The 17,501-nt window shown below is 40.3% G+C and overlaps 5 protein-coding genes across 5 annotated transcripts; 2 read left to right on the top strand and 3 right to left on the bottom strand.

Annotated features, from left to right (window-relative positions):
- Nucleotides 1-793: 793 nt before the first annotated feature.
- Nucleotides 794-2,068, bottom strand: ATC70_007460 (uncharacterized protein; the record flags this gene model as incomplete). The annotated part of the gene is made up of 4 exons (XM_064826719.1): nt 794-1,113; nt 1,176-1,591; nt 1,648-1,913; nt 1,964-2,068. 4 exons carry the CDS (start codon nt 2,066-2,068, stop codon nt 794-796), a joined length of 1,107 nt encoding a protein of 368 aa, XP_064675776.1.
- A 1,294-nt stretch (nt 2,069-3,362) lies between these two features.
- Nucleotides 3,363-4,351, top strand: ATC70_007461 (uncharacterized protein; the record flags this gene model as incomplete). Its single annotated transcript, XM_064826720.1, has 2 exons — nt 3,363-3,499; nt 3,565-4,351. The coding sequence occupies 2 exons, from the start codon at nt 3,363-3,365 to the stop codon at nt 4,349-4,351; spliced, it is 924 nt and encodes a 307-aa protein (XP_064675777.1).
- Nucleotides 4,352-7,526: 3,175 nt separating this feature from the next.
- Nucleotides 7,527-9,468, top strand: ATC70_007462 (uncharacterized protein; the record flags this gene model as incomplete). Its single annotated transcript, XM_064826721.1, has 3 exons — nt 7,527-8,206; nt 8,269-8,747; nt 8,804-9,468. 3 exons carry the CDS (start codon nt 7,527-7,529, stop codon nt 9,466-9,468), a joined length of 1,824 nt encoding a protein of 607 aa, XP_064675778.1.
- Nucleotides 9,469-12,637: 3,169 nt separating this feature from the next.
- On the bottom strand, nt 12,638-13,255 carry ATC70_007463 (uncharacterized protein; the record flags this gene model as incomplete). The annotated part of the gene is made up of 1 exon (XM_064826722.1): nt 12,638-13,255. One exon carries the CDS (start codon nt 13,253-13,255, stop codon nt 12,638-12,640), a length of 618 nt encoding a protein of 205 aa, XP_064675779.1.
- A 540-nt stretch (nt 13,256-13,795) lies between these two features.
- Nucleotides 13,796-16,048, bottom strand: ATC70_007464 (uncharacterized protein; the record flags this gene model as incomplete). The annotated part of the gene is made up of 1 exon (XM_064826723.1): nt 13,796-16,048. The coding sequence occupies one exon, from the start codon at nt 16,046-16,048 to the stop codon at nt 13,796-13,798; it is 2,253 nt and encodes a 750-aa protein (XP_064675780.1).
- Nucleotides 16,049-17,501: the final 1,453 nt, after the last annotated feature.

The following is a 17,501-nucleotide window of genomic DNA, read 5'->3' on the forward strand; positions in this document are numbered from 1 at the left end:
CACTATGTAAGTCGCAATGACTCGACCATACTCGCATAAGCTTTCTAGGAGCACCTTTCGAGACGCTTCCAATGGTTCTACTTATAGCAAGTGTTTTGAACAAACTTATGGAGCAATCAATGCAAATATGAAATGTCGTTTTGGGCTAAAATGTCGAGATTTTACATATCAGGGCCCCACAAAAGTGATTCCAGGGGTTGCTTTGGATTGAGAGGAACATTTTGATTTAATATATACTTTAGTGGAAGTCTTCATTTTTGAGGTCAAAAATGCGATTGTTTGATTTTCGATGAAAACCATGAGGTACCCCTCATGCTTTTTGGTCCAAATTTGGCTATGTTCTGCTTCAGTTGTACAGGCATTAGCCTCGAAACACTGTATTCCTTGAAGTGGTTAGTGTTCGCTTTCCTACCTTAATTATTTGACACGTTTTATTGATCCAGTGCAAACACTAGCCAGTTTCATGGTGTCAAATATGCGCTTTCCAATGAGGACAGCGACAGCGAGGATTCTAGAGATGAAAATTTTGGCGACGAGGATAGTATCGTTGACAATCTGTAGGTTTTCGTAATACTACTTCAGATAAGCTATGGTGCTCAATCTATTGCATTCATCTGAAGTAAATTAGTTGTCTTCTTCAACGATAAAATAGGTATTTCTTTTCTTAGTATTTTAATAAAATAGGTTTATTATAATATGAAATACACAACAGAAAGATATGTAGATAACTGATTGTTGAAGCTATAGCTATGATGGTGGTATAACTGTAAATAGACAGCACCATTCTTTATATCTACTTATTCAATTGCTTCGCTTCTCTCTCCTCCAAATCTTGCTGTCTTGATTTACTGTTGGGATCATAATAGGGCTTTTCGCCCTGGGGTGTGAGACGGTACCCGTGGCGCTTGTTATTACCAAATAGATAATCAAAGACAGCATTGTGGTTAGTAGAACGATTATCCCAAACAGCAACACTGTTTTCTTGCCACTTGAAACGAACTTGGAAGTCAACACCGCCACTGATGTGGTCAAAGAGATATTGAAGAATGATATCAGACTCGCGCTTGTTGAGGCCGACAATGGAGCGAGTGAAGCCAGGCTGGACGAACAAAGCTATCAGAATGTAAAGTGTTAGATCACCATCAACAGCAACAACAAATCATTAAATGCCTTACATTTCCAGCCAGTAACAGGGTGAGTACGAACAACGGGATGAACAGAGGTCCAAGTCTTGCGACGAACAACATGGCCAGCACGGTTTGCTTCGTCTACTTGCTGTTGACCAGAGTGAACAGCCTCTAAACCCTCAAGGAACTTTTGGAAAGCGGGTGAGAGTCTATCATAGGCAGTGTACCCAGATGACCACAAAGTATCCCCTCCAGCTTCTTCAGGTAACGTGTCAATCTTGAGCAAAGTCAAGCCAGCTGGTTGATTGTCGTATGTAACATCTGAGTGCCAGCCGTCTGCTGCACTGCGTTGACCGAAATTGACACCACCAATGGACTTGTACTTTTTCAAGGTATCAGCATCAAAGTAGACAACATGGACTTCAGGAAGTCCAGGAGGATGACCAAATGTGTTGTGAATATGGCTAATGATAGAGAATAAGTATTGTGGTATTTAGGCAGATGCATTTCAGCAACTTACAGAGGACCAAAGTATTTAGCCCATTCACGAGCTTGATAAACGTCAATGTCTTGATCTCTGAAAAAGACAACACCACGTTCAGCAACCAACAATGCCAAGTCGTCCTTTTGAGTATCGGTCAAAGCGCTCAATTGGAGGCCATGAACCTCAGTACCAATGTGAGGAGTCAAATCAAAGATCTTTTCAGCATTGTCGTAGAGAGAAGCCTTCTTTGGATCAGCACGATGTCCAGGATCTTGATGATCAAATAATTCGAGTTCAGGGTACTATGTAAATGTAAGTAACATGGTACTGCTCAAGCTTTGCAATAGTTTACCTTGACATCAGGATAAACCAAGTAGTTTCCCTTGGTACGAGCGAGGGTTTGAAGGTTGAGTTTTTCGATCTCTTGAACGATAGCGTCAGTATTGGGAGGAGCCATTGTGATTTTCTTTCAGATATATGATTTATACTTGATGAATTGCAGTAAAAATGGTAAATATTATCTAGTATTTATATATTTTGTAAATAAGACAACTTTCCCATAACAAATGACTATTGTCTAGTTGACTTTTGCAAATGAATTGAAGTGATTGCGCGATTCTGCTTTAAATTCCATAATAGGATTTGCAAGTTACACACGCTTTTTGCAGTAATTTTTCGTTTTGCTCTTCAAAATGAGCAATGGGATCTCAAAAGCGCAAACTAAGGATTCAAATCAAAGGTGTCTTTACGTAGCATTGGAGATACTATGGCCGTTTTATAAGTTACATGTGATATCTTGACGTTTTCTTATGCTGGATACTAAAGCCTAATGCTCGGGAATTGATAAGCAGGTACAAATACTAACAGTATTGAAAGATTACTGTCAAATAGTGCACGCAATCATCTAGATGATGGCGCAACAATCTTAACTTGATGAATTGTTTGGTTGATACCATTTTTTTTCTTGAGCATTATTGCAATTTATGCCATCATTTGATGAATATGGTGTGATGTATTTTATTTGCATCCAAATGCAACAAAATGTATGAGCATGGCAACACTCACAACAAGAATTCTTTATAGCGAAAAGCCTTGTATACATAAGATCAAATGTGTCATAAATACCACCGAAATATTGTATTTCATTCATAGTTTGTAAACGCAAGACTGTATCATTGGCAGAATGATACATTGTAGATCCATGATGAGCAAGATCATGCATGCTTTATTGGAGGGTAATAATAAATCCGTTATGTTGCTCATGAGAATATTAAAGTGAAGGCACCACCAAATTCCATCTTTACAAATCTGGGCTACATCGTGGAATTGCTTTTCATTGAGCATTTCATCAAGTCCAACTTGGCTGTATATTTCTGACATGAGGGCTCAAGCATTTGAATTGTGGAGATATTTATGGAAATTCGATACAGGGAATCATGCAAAAAAAAAAATAACGACATGACAATACGACATATATCTTTGCTTGAATCTCTTATGAATACCAAAGTCAAACATATTGCCTAGTACGGCAAGTCAGTATTAGACTGCCTACATGCGTCTCTGATCGTTCATCAAGAGCATGCTCATAAACTATAGCTGCTTCAAAACGCTGGATGTCCGACTCGCAATGTGAGCATGACAAGAGTGTGGCATATCTAGCCCGGTCACTCTATGTTTTGAAAATGGATACTACATTATATGCTTTTTCAGTATTTTTCTCTCACACACTCACCCATTACTTGAATATCTAAATGGTTCCCAGGTTACCGCTTGATTTGCAACAAGTTGTATGCAAGTATGCAATCGCTATCAATGGCAACAAGTTTGTAAAAGTTGCAATTACGGTGAATAAAACCTGGGCTTATTTCGCATGTCAATTGTTGTACAGGTAAAAATGAGCTGAGTATGCTATGCAAAGCTCTACTTCACATACACTAAAGCATTCGAGAATAGACATTATCGTATCAAAAACTACTTGACTTTTATCAGTTTTGTCAAGACGGTTACAAGTTGCAATTCCATTCTACCGTATGGAAGCTTCATTAGGTCTATTGATTTGACTCCAGTAAACAAGTATGGTATTGATATGCGAGCATCGAAGCTTGTCAAGTGCTGCCCAAATATTGTGGAAATGACGCTAGGACATCCAACTACATTGAAAACGGAAACTATCCGAGAAATCACTAAATACAATACTAGGCTGCATACACTGTGCATGGGTGGTATTGATTCCTATCCATTCATGCTGGATTGTGATTTTTCTGGCCTTGCACAATTACAGCATGTGACACTGAAGACAACACCACTCCTGGCGTCTGCATTTATGACTCTACCGCCGAGAAAGCTCAAGTCAATGAACTTGGTCCAGATGGACGCAGTAACTCATCAAGAATTGCTCGACTTTTGTCAAACCCATCCCAGATTACAATGCTTGACAATCTCCAATTGCAGAGATTTACTCACGCTGGAGCTAGGAAATACATTAGCAAAGCTGCTGACACCACATCATCCAGCAGCTTGCTTGGAATTAAGGACCATTGAATTGGAGGGACAGCAGATTAATGACCAAACTCTGTTTGACTTTTTCAATAATGTACCCAGAGGAACCAAGTTGAGGAAGTTGAAGCTGACGGATACATCTATTACTGCAGATTTCATCAAGCCAATCTTATACCATGACAGCAGCATCTCACTTCAAATTGGGCAAATTGAGCTGCAAAAAAATCGCTATTTATTATAATGAACCAGCATTGTAGGGACTAGCTGTACAATTTGAGAAAATAAAACATGTAGGAAATCAATCTATCTATAATCAGGAGATTTTAATGCATTTGTGCATCGAGTGACCATTAGTCGCTAATTAACTGCACTTTCTTGGTACCCGCCATCCAATCATCCACGGCTGCTGTATATAAGGCTATCAGATTCCAACGGATAGGAAGGTGGCCGGCATTGAGAATCAGCATCTGGCTTTACATCTGATCTATGTCAAACGCCTGCTTTTTCCTCGATCGATAGCTGACTTTCTGTCCCCTTGTTTGCTCTGAAAGCAGCAAGTCTTAATGAAATGATTTTGCCAGTAACGAACGTAACAACAACGAGCCAATTTATTTAACACTCCGACTAACTTTTTTCGTTTTAGATTGGACAAATTTTGCTATTCTTCGACTTGTTTGAACTATTCTTCCTGATTCGACTATACAAATAGTGATAATTGTCCCATGCTTCCTAATGCAGCCCCTGGTGGTAGGGCGAAGTGGTAAAACTCCCGTATGCCAACGGGAGGATCCCGGTTCAAATCCTGGTGGACGCAAGTTGTTTGATTTTTTGACGTAGTACTGATGTCCTCGTTTGGTGTTTTTGTACTCTTATCCATGATCTATATTTTGACGATTTCCGCAAGACTGTACTGGCTCTAGGAGTCGCACCTTATTAGTAGTAGATTTCTTTCCCAACTTAGTTCAAAATATCTTATTCCCCTTCTTTGCAGACATTGGGTCCACCAACAGTCTTTTCTTTCCCTCAGCATGACATTTTAAGGACTTTAAATAAAACCTGGAGCTCGACTCCCCTACAAAAAAAAAAAAAAAAAATGCTTCCTAATGCATTCTAGGAGTACTTTTCAAGGCGTATCTAATAGTGCTAATAATAGAAGACATTTTGAACAAACACATTGAGCAATTTTAGAAAATATGAAATATGGTTTTTGGCAAAAATGTCAAGATTTTGCATATGAAGATCCCTCAAACGTGATTTCAGGGGTTGCGTTGGATCGAGGGCAACATTTTGAAGTAATATATGGCTTAGTAAAAGTCTTCATTTTGGAGATGAAAAACGCGATCGTTTGTTTTTTTGATAAAAGCCATGAGGGGTACCTTATGCTTTTTGGTCGATTTATGGCGATCCAAAAAAAAAGTTGAGCAAAGGTGCCAGCAAGGTAATACGAGGCGAGAGCAATTGTTTGGTGCTATTCCTGTGATCTAAATCGGCTTCTAACGCGAGAATTAGTAGCTCAAATGCATCCAAATTTAGCTGTGTTTTGCATATTTGTGAATAGAAAGCGGTACTGCCAGTATGCTATCCATTTAGGAATGAATTGTTTCCGTTCATACAACCGTGCAATGATGCTGAATTGGCCCATGCCAATAAGGCATTTATTGCAAGCAATGACTGATTTATGAGATAGTGATTTGACTGGCTTGAACGAAACTGCACTGCCGTAATTACAGTCGAATGGTTATTATCAAGTATATGTTGTGTGTTGCAAACAATGAAAGATTAAAAGCATTTGATTATTTTCTTCTTCGACTCTCTGTAAATGTATACAACGCGATATCTAAAACACATTGGATCGCAAAATGAGAGATGAACAACGCTTTGTGGTTATATGCAAATCACGCTTTTTTTCCATACACTGTTGTGGTCTTCTGGCGTGTAGTTACTCACTGTTAGACTTCATATTTGCATACTAACAGGCACATTAGATGTAGAGTCGAGATACCAATAGCGTCTTAAATATTAGAGGCATCTTCACAAGGCACATCCGTTCCAATTACAACTTGGCCTCCCCGCCAGAAGAGCTCTCTCGCTCTCATAATAGACCTCAAAATGATGAAAATTAATTATGCTTCAAAAGCAGTGAAATATTCTGTCCATAGATCTTCCGTAAGTCTTCATCATGATGAAGAGAAGCCTTGAGAATCAAATTAACCAATAATATCTGCTAGTCTTCGGAGGAAGTTTCCCGTATATCCTATTCAATTCCAGGGAAACGTTTATGAGTCCAATGTAAATCATCAAGACACTGTGCGTGTGCGCACATGTCAATCCGAAACCATGGTTATGTTTGCATTAATAGATTAGATGATGCTTTTTCTCGATTGCAATGACTCTATCATTTATAATAGAATTTGTTTCATTGCATTGCTAAGCTCCTAAAAATAAAGCATGTATGATATAATCCTGTTGGATGAATTGCACAGAAAAAGAGGGTCCCCACTCATCTGGTTATTGTTTTTATACCAGGTCGACGCTAAAAAACCGCATAATAATATCACTCATGTTGGTAGCACAAGCAATAACAAACGTGAGCAGGCGTATTTATCAAGCATGTTACACGGATGTGGTCTTTTTTTCCATGTAAGAAAAGTCAAGGATTCTATAATTTAATAATAGGTATTCCATGGTCGACAAGTATGGCAATTGGTATGGGCATTCAGCTGAAGATTGGGTTAATTCAATGAATGTAGATGATCTGTTTATTGGCAGGGCAAATGCCAATGCAGATCTACATTGGTTTATTGAAATTCACGTTGCTTACAATCCTGTAGAAAACAGGAGCATTATACAGCGTATTTGATACGACCTGAGCACTTATTTATAGACCTCTGAACAGTAAAATAGTCTTGTAAGAATTAATAAAAATAACCACTGTCAAGTGCTTGCTTCACTGCAAGATCAGTCAGAAAAGACTTTGAAGAAGTGATGGAAAACTCAGACTTTCTGTAAATCCCGGAAAGATTTTTCTGTATTGAACGCTATATTTGTACTAGGCGTTGAATATGGTAATTGCTGTTACATTGCATTAGCATAGATCAGACAATAAGAGTGCCTGTGCCTATAGCATATAGCATTGGGAATGATTTCAGTTACTTGGTGTTGTCTATACATGGCTTCAATAGCGATGATGCTTTGGTAGATCTTCAAGACAACACGTAAACACTGAGATACATTTCTAAAAAAAGATTTAGAGTATATACACAAACACGCACAATATTGCAGTATAATCAGAAGATGAGGAAAATGAATTATTACATTGTTCTGAATATTCTACAATTTGAGAAAATCATATAAATATGAAGGACTCATTGATAACGAGAAACACTTTATAGACCTACACAATACATCAATCCAAAATGAGATTTGTTAGCTACCTCAGTTTAGCTGTCCTTTTCTTTCAAATTATTCAAGCTGCAGATGTCGAATACTCTGTCGTCGCATTCCCCCAAGATCAGCAAAATGTAGCTGTCATTGTGGGTGGTCAAGCCTATCCTTTAACCAGATCCACTGATTATCCCAACATCTTCAAGGGCGTTGCTCCTGCTGGGGAGCAATACCGATATTCCCTCACTGGTGGTGCTGGTGATGTCGTTGAAACCAACTTCCGAGCCCAACAAGCTGGTATTGCTGCCACTGGTAACGAATTCTTCAATAGAACCCAAACTGTCTACAATGTGCCTGCTCTCCCTCAAGCCTACAACCCCATTTATCACCCTCTTCAAAGCAATATGAACCGCTCCGATGAAATTGCCACCATCATTTTGGAAGCCAATGCTACTGGTTTCAGTGAAATCTTGGCTAATCCTCTCGGTAGCCATGATTATACTCAAGTTTCCAAAATGACTTACATTGCCAATAAGGAGGTCTTTTCTTTCACCAATGCTGGTATTAAGAACAGTGGGCAATCTACTAGAGAGTTTGCAAAGCAATCCTACAAGGTCAAGCTCAATGAATTCACCAAGACTGGCCCCAAGGAGCTTATTTACGGCCGTACCACCTTCAAATTAAGAGCCCACGAAACTGATCCCACTTTTGTGTAAGCATTCTGACCCTTCCATTTGCCTGTATGTTTACTAATGTTTATGCTTATGTCTCTAGTCGTGAAAAGTTGATGCTCGACTGTTTGGCTGCCTCTGGCGGTGCTACTCTTCAAGGCAACTTTGTTCGTCTCTTTGTAAACAACAAACCAATGGGTCTCTACTTGATGACTGATGATTCCACTACCAACTTTATTAATGCCGCTTTGCGTGGTGGCAATCAAAAGTTCCAATACACTGGTCCCACCTATAAGGGTAACGCTTTGAGCCCTTCTTTTGAAGGCAACCTCGTCTACAAGGATGATTTGCAAGAATCTTACAATGACACCATCTATAAGCTTGAAGATGCAGGCAACATGAAGAAGACCCTTAACGAGACTAATGCAAAAACTCCTCTCATTGAATTCATCAAGGAGCTCGCTGCTATTGATCCTACTCAAATGGTTGATGAAGCAAGCAAAGGCCCTCTCGAGAAGCTTCTTAATCCTCAAAATCTCATGATCCACATGGCAATGAACTTCCTCTCTGGTTCTTGGGATGGTAAGTTTGAATAGTCCTAGCCCATGTATATGCATGTTACTAAATAGCTAAAACAGGCTTTTGGCATCAAGCTAGTAACTACTATCTCACAAAGGAAACCAGCTCTGGTCAATGGACAATAATCAGTTACGACTTTGATGAAACCTTTGGTCTGGGTGCTCCCCACTATATGTCTACTACTCCTTATGAAAACTTTACTCGTCCTGATTCTCAACGTCCTTTGATTGATGCTGTTATCAAGTCACCCTATTACAAGGCTGAATTTGAGAAAGTTGTCCAAACTCTTGTAAAGCGTTTCTTCAAGGCCAGTGCTGTTAACCCTCGTCTTGAGGCTTGGAAGGCTATGCTTAGAGAAGATGTCGAATACGATCTTAGTCTCCCTGCTGAATCCGTCGGTATTAAGCCTCAATGGACTCTCTGGAACTTTGAAAACAACTTGAATGCTACTGACGGCGAGAGTATGGGTGTTGCTGAATGGGTCAATACTAGATCTGTTGCTGTTCAACAGCAATTGAACTTTAACGATGTTGATGATCTACCTCCTTTGGGCCCTTACACGTCTGAAAGCACTTGGGATGCTACCAATTATGACAAGGAGGAAATCGATGACAAGAAGAACAAAGCTGCCACTGACGGTGAATCCTCTGGTGCTGGTCGCAGCATTGCTTCTTTCACCACAACATTAGCTGTCTCTGCATTCGTCGCAAAGATGCTTTTGTAAATATAATACCTTAAGACCTAATGTTTTACTATCATTTTTATTGAGCACTGAATAAAGCATATTCTTTATATTATAATGTATTAGAGAAGTTTAGTCTGATTTAAGAGTGGATAGAAAAGGGCAGAAGAGAGCACCATATGATACAAGAAATTTGAGCGTTTTTTTTTATTATTATTATTATTAAAACGTACTGACAGGCAAGGATTGGAATTTCTTTTTCAATGCTCAGCAAGTAAACCTACGCCACAGATGACCGAAACTACAATGATGACAACCTTGGCATTCATTTTGCCCCCTTGATCCCCAATATCAATGGGTAAATAAGAAGGTGCATTATTGTTGTAACCATTGTTATTAGTATTGTAGCCATTGTTATTGTTGTTGTTAGCAATAGGCCAGTTGTTATTATTGTTGTTGTAAGGAATATTGTTATTATTGGTATTGTAGCCATTGTTGTTGTTATTGTTGTTGTTGTTTGTAGGAGTAGACCCGTATTTCGTAGTAGCAGTGGCATAGTTGCCACTATCTTCGGACAAAGTTTCTCGTTTAATCAAAGCCATGTTAGTCTTTGAACTATGCAGAGTGAAAAAAGGTGCTAATTTTCTGATAGAATCAAGCACTGATTCCATTTATTTGTTAGCTAATTCAGGAGTTGAGACTTGTTGTATATATACACAAATGCAAGGTAATGCCAAAGCTCCTTTTTCAAACCATCTCTATAAAATACGCTTTTTTCCCCTTCTACATCATATTTTCGATTGAGATGAAGGAGAAAACACTAGTATTTGCTGTTTTTGTACAGATAGAAATCTCAATATTGTGCATACATCACGCAACTCCTTTATCTTGTCTTTCCCTCCCCCCTCAACTAATCATTTTCTGCAGACAATGCTTGCTATTAAAACCGCAATTGCTAGTATCAATGTGAGTAAACCACAGTCGATTTAGTTGAGCACGATATAAAGAAAAGATTTAAATAGGCGCTAAAAGAGGGGGACAGCAAGGGAATAATTTAGCGCCATGTATATACGATGAAAACATTATTGAATATATCCAGAGGATGTAGTCTCTTTTAGAGATGTGTTTCCAGGGTTTTATGATTTTGCTTTGGCTATACTTTGCACTGTCACTCTATTATTTCTTCATATCTATACGCCAGTAGTTTATCTATCCAGCGAGTTTTCAATTGCATCAACATTGCCCGTGAATTATCTACTTTTTACTAAAATTGAAAAAATCTCGAAATCAAAGAATATCGCTGATTTATGCATGTATGATATACCAACTGATAAACGCAAATAGAAAATTACGCTCTTTTTATTGGGGACCTAGTGCACCGTTCAAAAACAAGCTTTCTTCGGCTAAAATAGGGGTTTGCAGATCTTTTTCTTGATGTAAACAAACAGCGAAATAAACTATACCACAAAAAAGAATCAAAAAGTGTTATAAAAAGCGCTTGCTGGCAGTAGTAAGAGGCTCTTTCTGCTGAGCATTCCAATTTGATGTTTGGCTCTCAACATGTGGAGCAGCCTTGTCGATTTACACTCATCGGTGGATTCCCTTTTGCATTATTATAAAGATAGAACAGACAACTTTTATCCTACCTAATGATGTAAACCACTCCATGATACCTGAATAGACGAGTGCAAGGTAGCCAGCATATTTGTATACTATATCAGAATGCATTTCGTGTATTATACATCTTGAAAATACACATGTACAGACATATTAAGCATCAAGTCTGAAATTGGAGGCTTTAACAAATGATAACTTGTTTTCGAGTAATACACGATGGCTACAATACAATGTTGTGAGCTTATGTACAATAATAGCACACTATTATTCAGAATGTATATATATATATATATATATATATATACACGTATATTTGAATGCACCCTCTCCAACATAATCTCTTTAAAAACCTGGGCTTCCAAGCAATCTCTGACTAAACATTTGGTCAGTTTCAAATTATCACAAACAGAAATCAGTCTCTTTTATACAGATTTTCCTGTCAGTCATGTCGAACCTTCTTTTATTTTATAAACCTAGTTGCAGTGATTTTTAATACATTCTCTTCTTGGTATAAAGGAGGAGGTAGTCATACGCAATGCACCGAATTCTTGGGCCTCATTAAAGAGCAATGATCACACTTGATTTACATTAGACTCTAGAAAATCTCAGATGATTAACTGCATTGAATGCAAATTATATACACAAACATGTTTAAAGGGACATGGGAAAGCAAATCGACTAGGAGCAAGCTCTTATTGAGACGTTTATGTCGAGCGTCTTCTTTATTTAGGTAGACAAATTACATCTATCATCATATATTGAAAGCGTAACTCTTGTAACATTGCATGTTTTACCATGCATAAAGCATATTATCGCGCTGTAGCTTATTCAGCCATAAAACTTCTTTAATTCGAGTTAAATCCATTGTAACTCCCAATGTGTGGAATCAAGTTACTCGTTTTATTAAAGGCATGTAACAAAGTACTGTTTAAGCTTTGTAGTCGTATATAATTTTATCTATTCAGTATGTTTGTTACCTCCTCCTGGCATTTTACGATGATCATGAATTCAGCTGTACCTTGTGTCATTAGCGATGCACATTACTCTGACGAAGAAGAGAATAATACTCTCAGCAAACATGCCTTGCTTTTAGCATTTAAGTTACGAATCAAAAAGATTATCAAGTTCACAACTATCAACTACCATGCAACAGTATATCAGATCATGATGGAGTATCAATGAAACTGATTGGCTTGATCTATCTATGAACACCATACTTGAAAAGATAATATTAAAAATGTTTCCGAGTATTTTAAGTTGATGAAATCATTTGAGAAGCCCTGAAACTCTCCCTTCCATCAAAATTTCAAGTCGTAAAGATTAGATCTTGTGAATTCAAATTCTCTACGCTTATAGTAGCGAAGTATGTGTAATACTCAAGTGGTGGTTTAGGAACTCTCTACTTGGCCCTTCTTGAAAAAAAATAATGAACAATAAAATTAATATGCTCCTCTGCCTGGGCCTTCCCAGCTTCCCAGTAGTCGAATAAAAAATTTTTTTTGTAGGGCAATTGTATTGCTTTATTTAAAGTCCTTTTACGTACGCCTATTAGATGGGAGAGGAAAAAAGACTGGATATATATTGGGGGGACTAATTATGAAGACTGATCTAAGGTTTCTTGGAAATGTAAGGTATTTAATGAGCTACGAAGTGATGAGAGTAAAAGTGATGGTAGGAAAGGTTTGTCCTGGAATGTAAACTGGTAGTGGTGATACCATATAGTTTGTAGCATGCAGGCGAAAACCTGGTAAGCAGAGAGATCCAGATAGATGGAATGATCTTGACGAGAAGGGTTGTGTTCGGAAAGAAGGAATTTCTGGAAGTTTTGGTAACTGTTTTGGGAAATGAGAGGGGGGGGCATGGAAGTGGAGAGGGCGGAAGACCAAAAGGATCGTTTGTGGGGACAGGCAAAGAGGAAGTGTTCCAATGATTCGGTGGATGAGTGGCAGATCTTATAAAAGGGATGGTGGATATGAGGTTGCCGTTCATGAAGAATGTCTCTTGTGGCGACTTTATTATGAAGGATGCGGAACCAGGCGTTACGTGCATTCAATGGGATACGTAAGGACCAGAGACGTTTCCATTTGGCAGAGGATAAGACAGATGGAGGTTTGGGGGGAACATGGTAGGAAGGTAAGGATTTATAACCAGTGGTAGTCGCAGGGACTAGATGGAATTGTTGAGAATCTAGATCAAAGTGTGAGGAGATCATGGAGAGAAGAAGGGAGTGGAGAAAGTCAAGGGTGAGTATGGAGGAGGTCGGTGGGTAATTGATCAGTAGTGGGGAGGGGACGAGGGATATTTGTGAGCATGGTGTTTAGGGTGAACGTATTGAGGAAGAGGTATTGATCATGTATGAAATTGATGGCACGGCGACTGCAGTGAGGATGAGGGAGGTGCTCAAAAGATTCTTTGAAAACAATGGTGTTGGAAGTAGAGTTGTAATCAAAGATATCAGATCCAAAGAGATCCTGACGTAGGGTGAGATGGTCAGCTAGGATGACGGAGGGTGGGGAAAAGGTGGGGGCGAAAGGATGGGAAGGGGGTAGCGCATGTTGAAGGAGGGAAGTGAAAGGGAGGCGGAGGATGACAGGAATGGGGACGGAGCAGAAGGAAAAGTTTCTAATGATAGAGTCGTCGGCAATGATGATGTTGGCAACAGGACCAAAAGAGGGGAGACCAGACGGGCGACATTGAGGGAGGCATTAGAAGCAGACATATACTTTCCGAGTAGATCCTCGAGAGCAGCGAATTATTCTGATGGATTGTTAAGGGTTACTAAAGTATCATCCGCATAGGCGAGAACTTTGATCACTGGCGGATGGGAGCCAGAAATGGGATCAGGAGGGAAAGAGAAGCCTGAAATGCGAGAGTCATTGTGGATGGCCCGGAGAAAGGGATCAAAGGCAATGTTAAAGAGAAGAGGACTGAGGGGATCACCCTGACGAAGACCTCGCAATTGTGGTAAAGGAGCGACTAGGATGCGATTGACATTAGGTTGGATTTGGGTGGCAGAAAAGAGATTGGTGATGGCGGTGATGAGGGTTTTAGGGATATTGAAGGCGTCCATCATAGCCTGAAGGTAAGAGAAGTGGATGCGATCATACGCCTTCTCCTGGTCTAGAAGAAGGGCAATGGGTGTTAACTTGTTTCTGGTAGCTACTGTTTGCATGCATTGCAGGATAAGACCCTGTTCCGCAATGAACCGGTCGGGCATGAAGCCCATTTGCTGGATAGAGATCTTGTCAGTAAGGTGACTCATCAGACGAGAGTTGAGGAGGCGAGTGAAGGTCATGGCATCTGTTGTGTTGATCAGGGAGATTGGGCGCCAATTCTTCAAGAAGGAGAGATCACCTTTCTTTGGGAGTAACACCAAACTAGTTTGAGACCAGGAAGCAGGGAAGGTACCATGGAGCAGAGCGTCGTTGAAGACACGGATACCAATGGATGCGGTAGACGGATGTTTGAACAAGAGACGCAGGATCTGATAGGGAAGGCCGTCAATGCCAGGGCTACTCTGGGTGGGAGACCGAGAAAGACCGTCCAAGATGTCATCCAGAGTAAAAGGAGTGCATAGGGATTCATGAGAGTCATCAGATAATCTATGGGAAGCGGGAATCATGTTAGTGAAAAATTGTATATCACGTTGATTTACTGTTGTGGGTGTGTAGAGTCGAGAGTAAAAGGAGTGGACAGCTTGTTCCTTCTCAGTTTGAGAAGCAAAAGATGTACCAGTGGAGGGATCCTTGAGAGTAGGCAGGGCACGCTGAAGTTCTCGATGGGTAGACAATGCCTTGAGAAATCCAGCCGAGGTCTCTCCCTTCTCTCGCCAGCGCAGACCTGACCTTAGGGCTTGTTGGTGTTCAACCATTTCCTGTTGTAAGGCACTGATCGCTTTCTCAATGGTAGGCAGACGATTATTCAGGATGGCCGTGGACTTGTAGGCACGGAGGATCCGGTTACGTTTACTCTGCAGTTGTCTGAGCTGCCGACGCCGCCATTCAGCCTGTTTCCGACCGATCTTTTGGGCTAAGGATCGAGTTAGAGACTTGATGTCGTCCCATAACACTTGAGGGGAAGCTGGGAAGGGATTGGAAACTAGATCCCGATGAAAGTCATCCAGGCGTTTATACAACTGATTCACAAAGAAAGAGTTATCAGCCAGGCGTGGGCTGACCCGCCATAAGCCTCGGCCATGGTTGTTTAAGCGCATTCGGAGGTGGATGCTAAGCATGGCATGATCGGTCCATTGTGGGGCTATAAAGTCGACAGTGGATGTGTGGACAAAGTTGGTGAGAGAGGGGGCCACATACATGTAATCGATGGTGGATCTATACCCGGCGCCGTGGAAGGTTGGTATGGGTGGATCGGGTTGCAAGCGATGAGAGCACTCTCGATAATGGTGTTGCAACATAGCATGCCAAAGCCATTGGGCCCTTGTAGCTGATGGCATATTTGAAGGGTCATTGGAGTCTAGGTGAGGCGAGGTGAAGGAGTCCTCAAGAGCATCCGGAACAATGAGAGAGGGGTCGGAAAGATGGTGGTAATTGAGGTGTAAATTTCTGATGAAAGAGGGATTCTGGAGGCCATCTTGGATGATGGCTGCTGGGAAGTGACGGAGATTGTAGTTGAAGTCGCCTACAATTATATCTGGAGCTTCAGAGGGAAAATTGAAGGAATGGGTGGAGAGGTTTAGCAACAAGGACTGAAAGAAGGGAAGTTGAAGGAGATCAGCATAGAAATCATAGCGGGCGTGGTAAGTGGCAGGTGCATAAATATTCATGAGACGGAAGGGACGGAAAAGGTGGTTGGCATGAGAGACAGTACAGATGATTAGACGACCATTGTTAGAGACATATGCATCATCAAGCTGGATAGCTGGATTGAGGCTGACCACTCCACAATAGTGCGTCCATATGGAGGTTTTGGCCTGGAGTTGCATATCCAAGCGATCTTGTACAGCGGGATCAGAAGAATAGGTTTCTTGAAGACAGAGGATATCCATACCAGAGGAGGCAAGTAGGCGAGAGAAGGAGTGGAGGGCTTGGAAAGACTATACACTACGGCCCAACTGATGTTCTCACAGAACATGGATGTGCTCTTTTGGGAACATCGATGTTCTCATTTGAGACGGTGTAGTTTTCCACATGAATAAAATGGTTTGAATAGCTAAACTATAATACTGTAGGCAACAGAGAGACTTTTATTATCTGTAAGATTCATAAAATTACTAAACGTATTGTAAATTGCACGAGAAAATGGCAATTTAAAATTACCTAATAACTACTTACTAAAGTAAAAGAATATATTTCAGTAAGATGTTCGAGTAGTTTAGTGGGAAGAAAGTCAGATCCACAACCGATAGGTTGTGGGTTCGACCCTGGTAGGAGCATTCTTTTTTTCAAATTTCTGAAAATCGATGTGCTCATATAAGAATATGGATGTGCTCACATGGGAACATTTCGGATGTTCTCATGAGAACATCGGCCGACTTATAATAGATCTTTAGGAACGCCGATGTTCCCATATGAGAGCATTTTTCACCTTTCGGGAACATCGATGCGCTCATTTGAGAACATCAAATAGATTCTCATATGAGAACATCAGTTGGGCCGTAGTGCTACGGCAGTTGAGGCTGCAAGTATGGAAGTTGGCAGTTTTGTTCTGTGATGATGCTGGATGGGATTTCGGGTGTGGAGGATGATTCATTGAGGGTGGGGAGGCTGGAAGATAATTGAGAGCTGATTCAAAGATCTCACTCAATGAGAGAGATCATCGGCGTCAATCGAGGAGATAGAACCGGTATGAGAGAGTGCCTCAGCAGAGGCATTGGAGGCAAAGTCTGGAGTGGTGTCCATTTCTTGGGTGGACACCGCGTTACCAAAGTAATCGGTGAGAGTGGGAGCAGCAGGATGGACCAGGGAGATAGGGTCAGAGTCAGTAGAGGGAAGAGGGATACTAGATTGAGGAGCACACTACGGCCCAACTGATGTTCTCATGAGAACATCGATGTTCTCATATGAGAATCTATTTGATGTTCTCAAATGAGCGCATCGATGTTCCCGAAAGGTGAAAAATGCTCTCATATGGGAACATCGGCGTTCCTAAAGATCTATTATAAGTCGGCCGATGTTCTCATGAGAACATCCGAAATGTTCCCATGTGAGCACATCCATATTCTTATATGAGCACATCGATTTTCAGAAATTTGAAAAAAAGAATGCTCCTACCAGGGTCGAACCCACAACCTATCGGTTGTGGATCTGACTTTCTTCCCACTAAACTACTCGAACATCTTACTGAAATATATTCTTTTACTTTAGTAAGTAGTTATTAGGTAATTTTAAATTGCCATTTTCTCGTGCAATTTACAATACGTTTAGTAATTTTATGAATCTTACAGATAATAAAAGTCTCTCTGTTGCCTACAGTATTATAGTTTAGCTATTCAAACCATT

Source organism: Mucor velutinosus (genome assembly GCF_035048745.1).
Source record: "Mucor velutinosus strain NIH1002 chromosome Unknown tig00001553, whole genome shotgun sequence".
Lineage (NCBI taxonomy): Eukaryota > Fungi > Mucoromycota > Mucoromycetes > Mucorales > Mucoraceae > Mucor > Mucor velutinosus.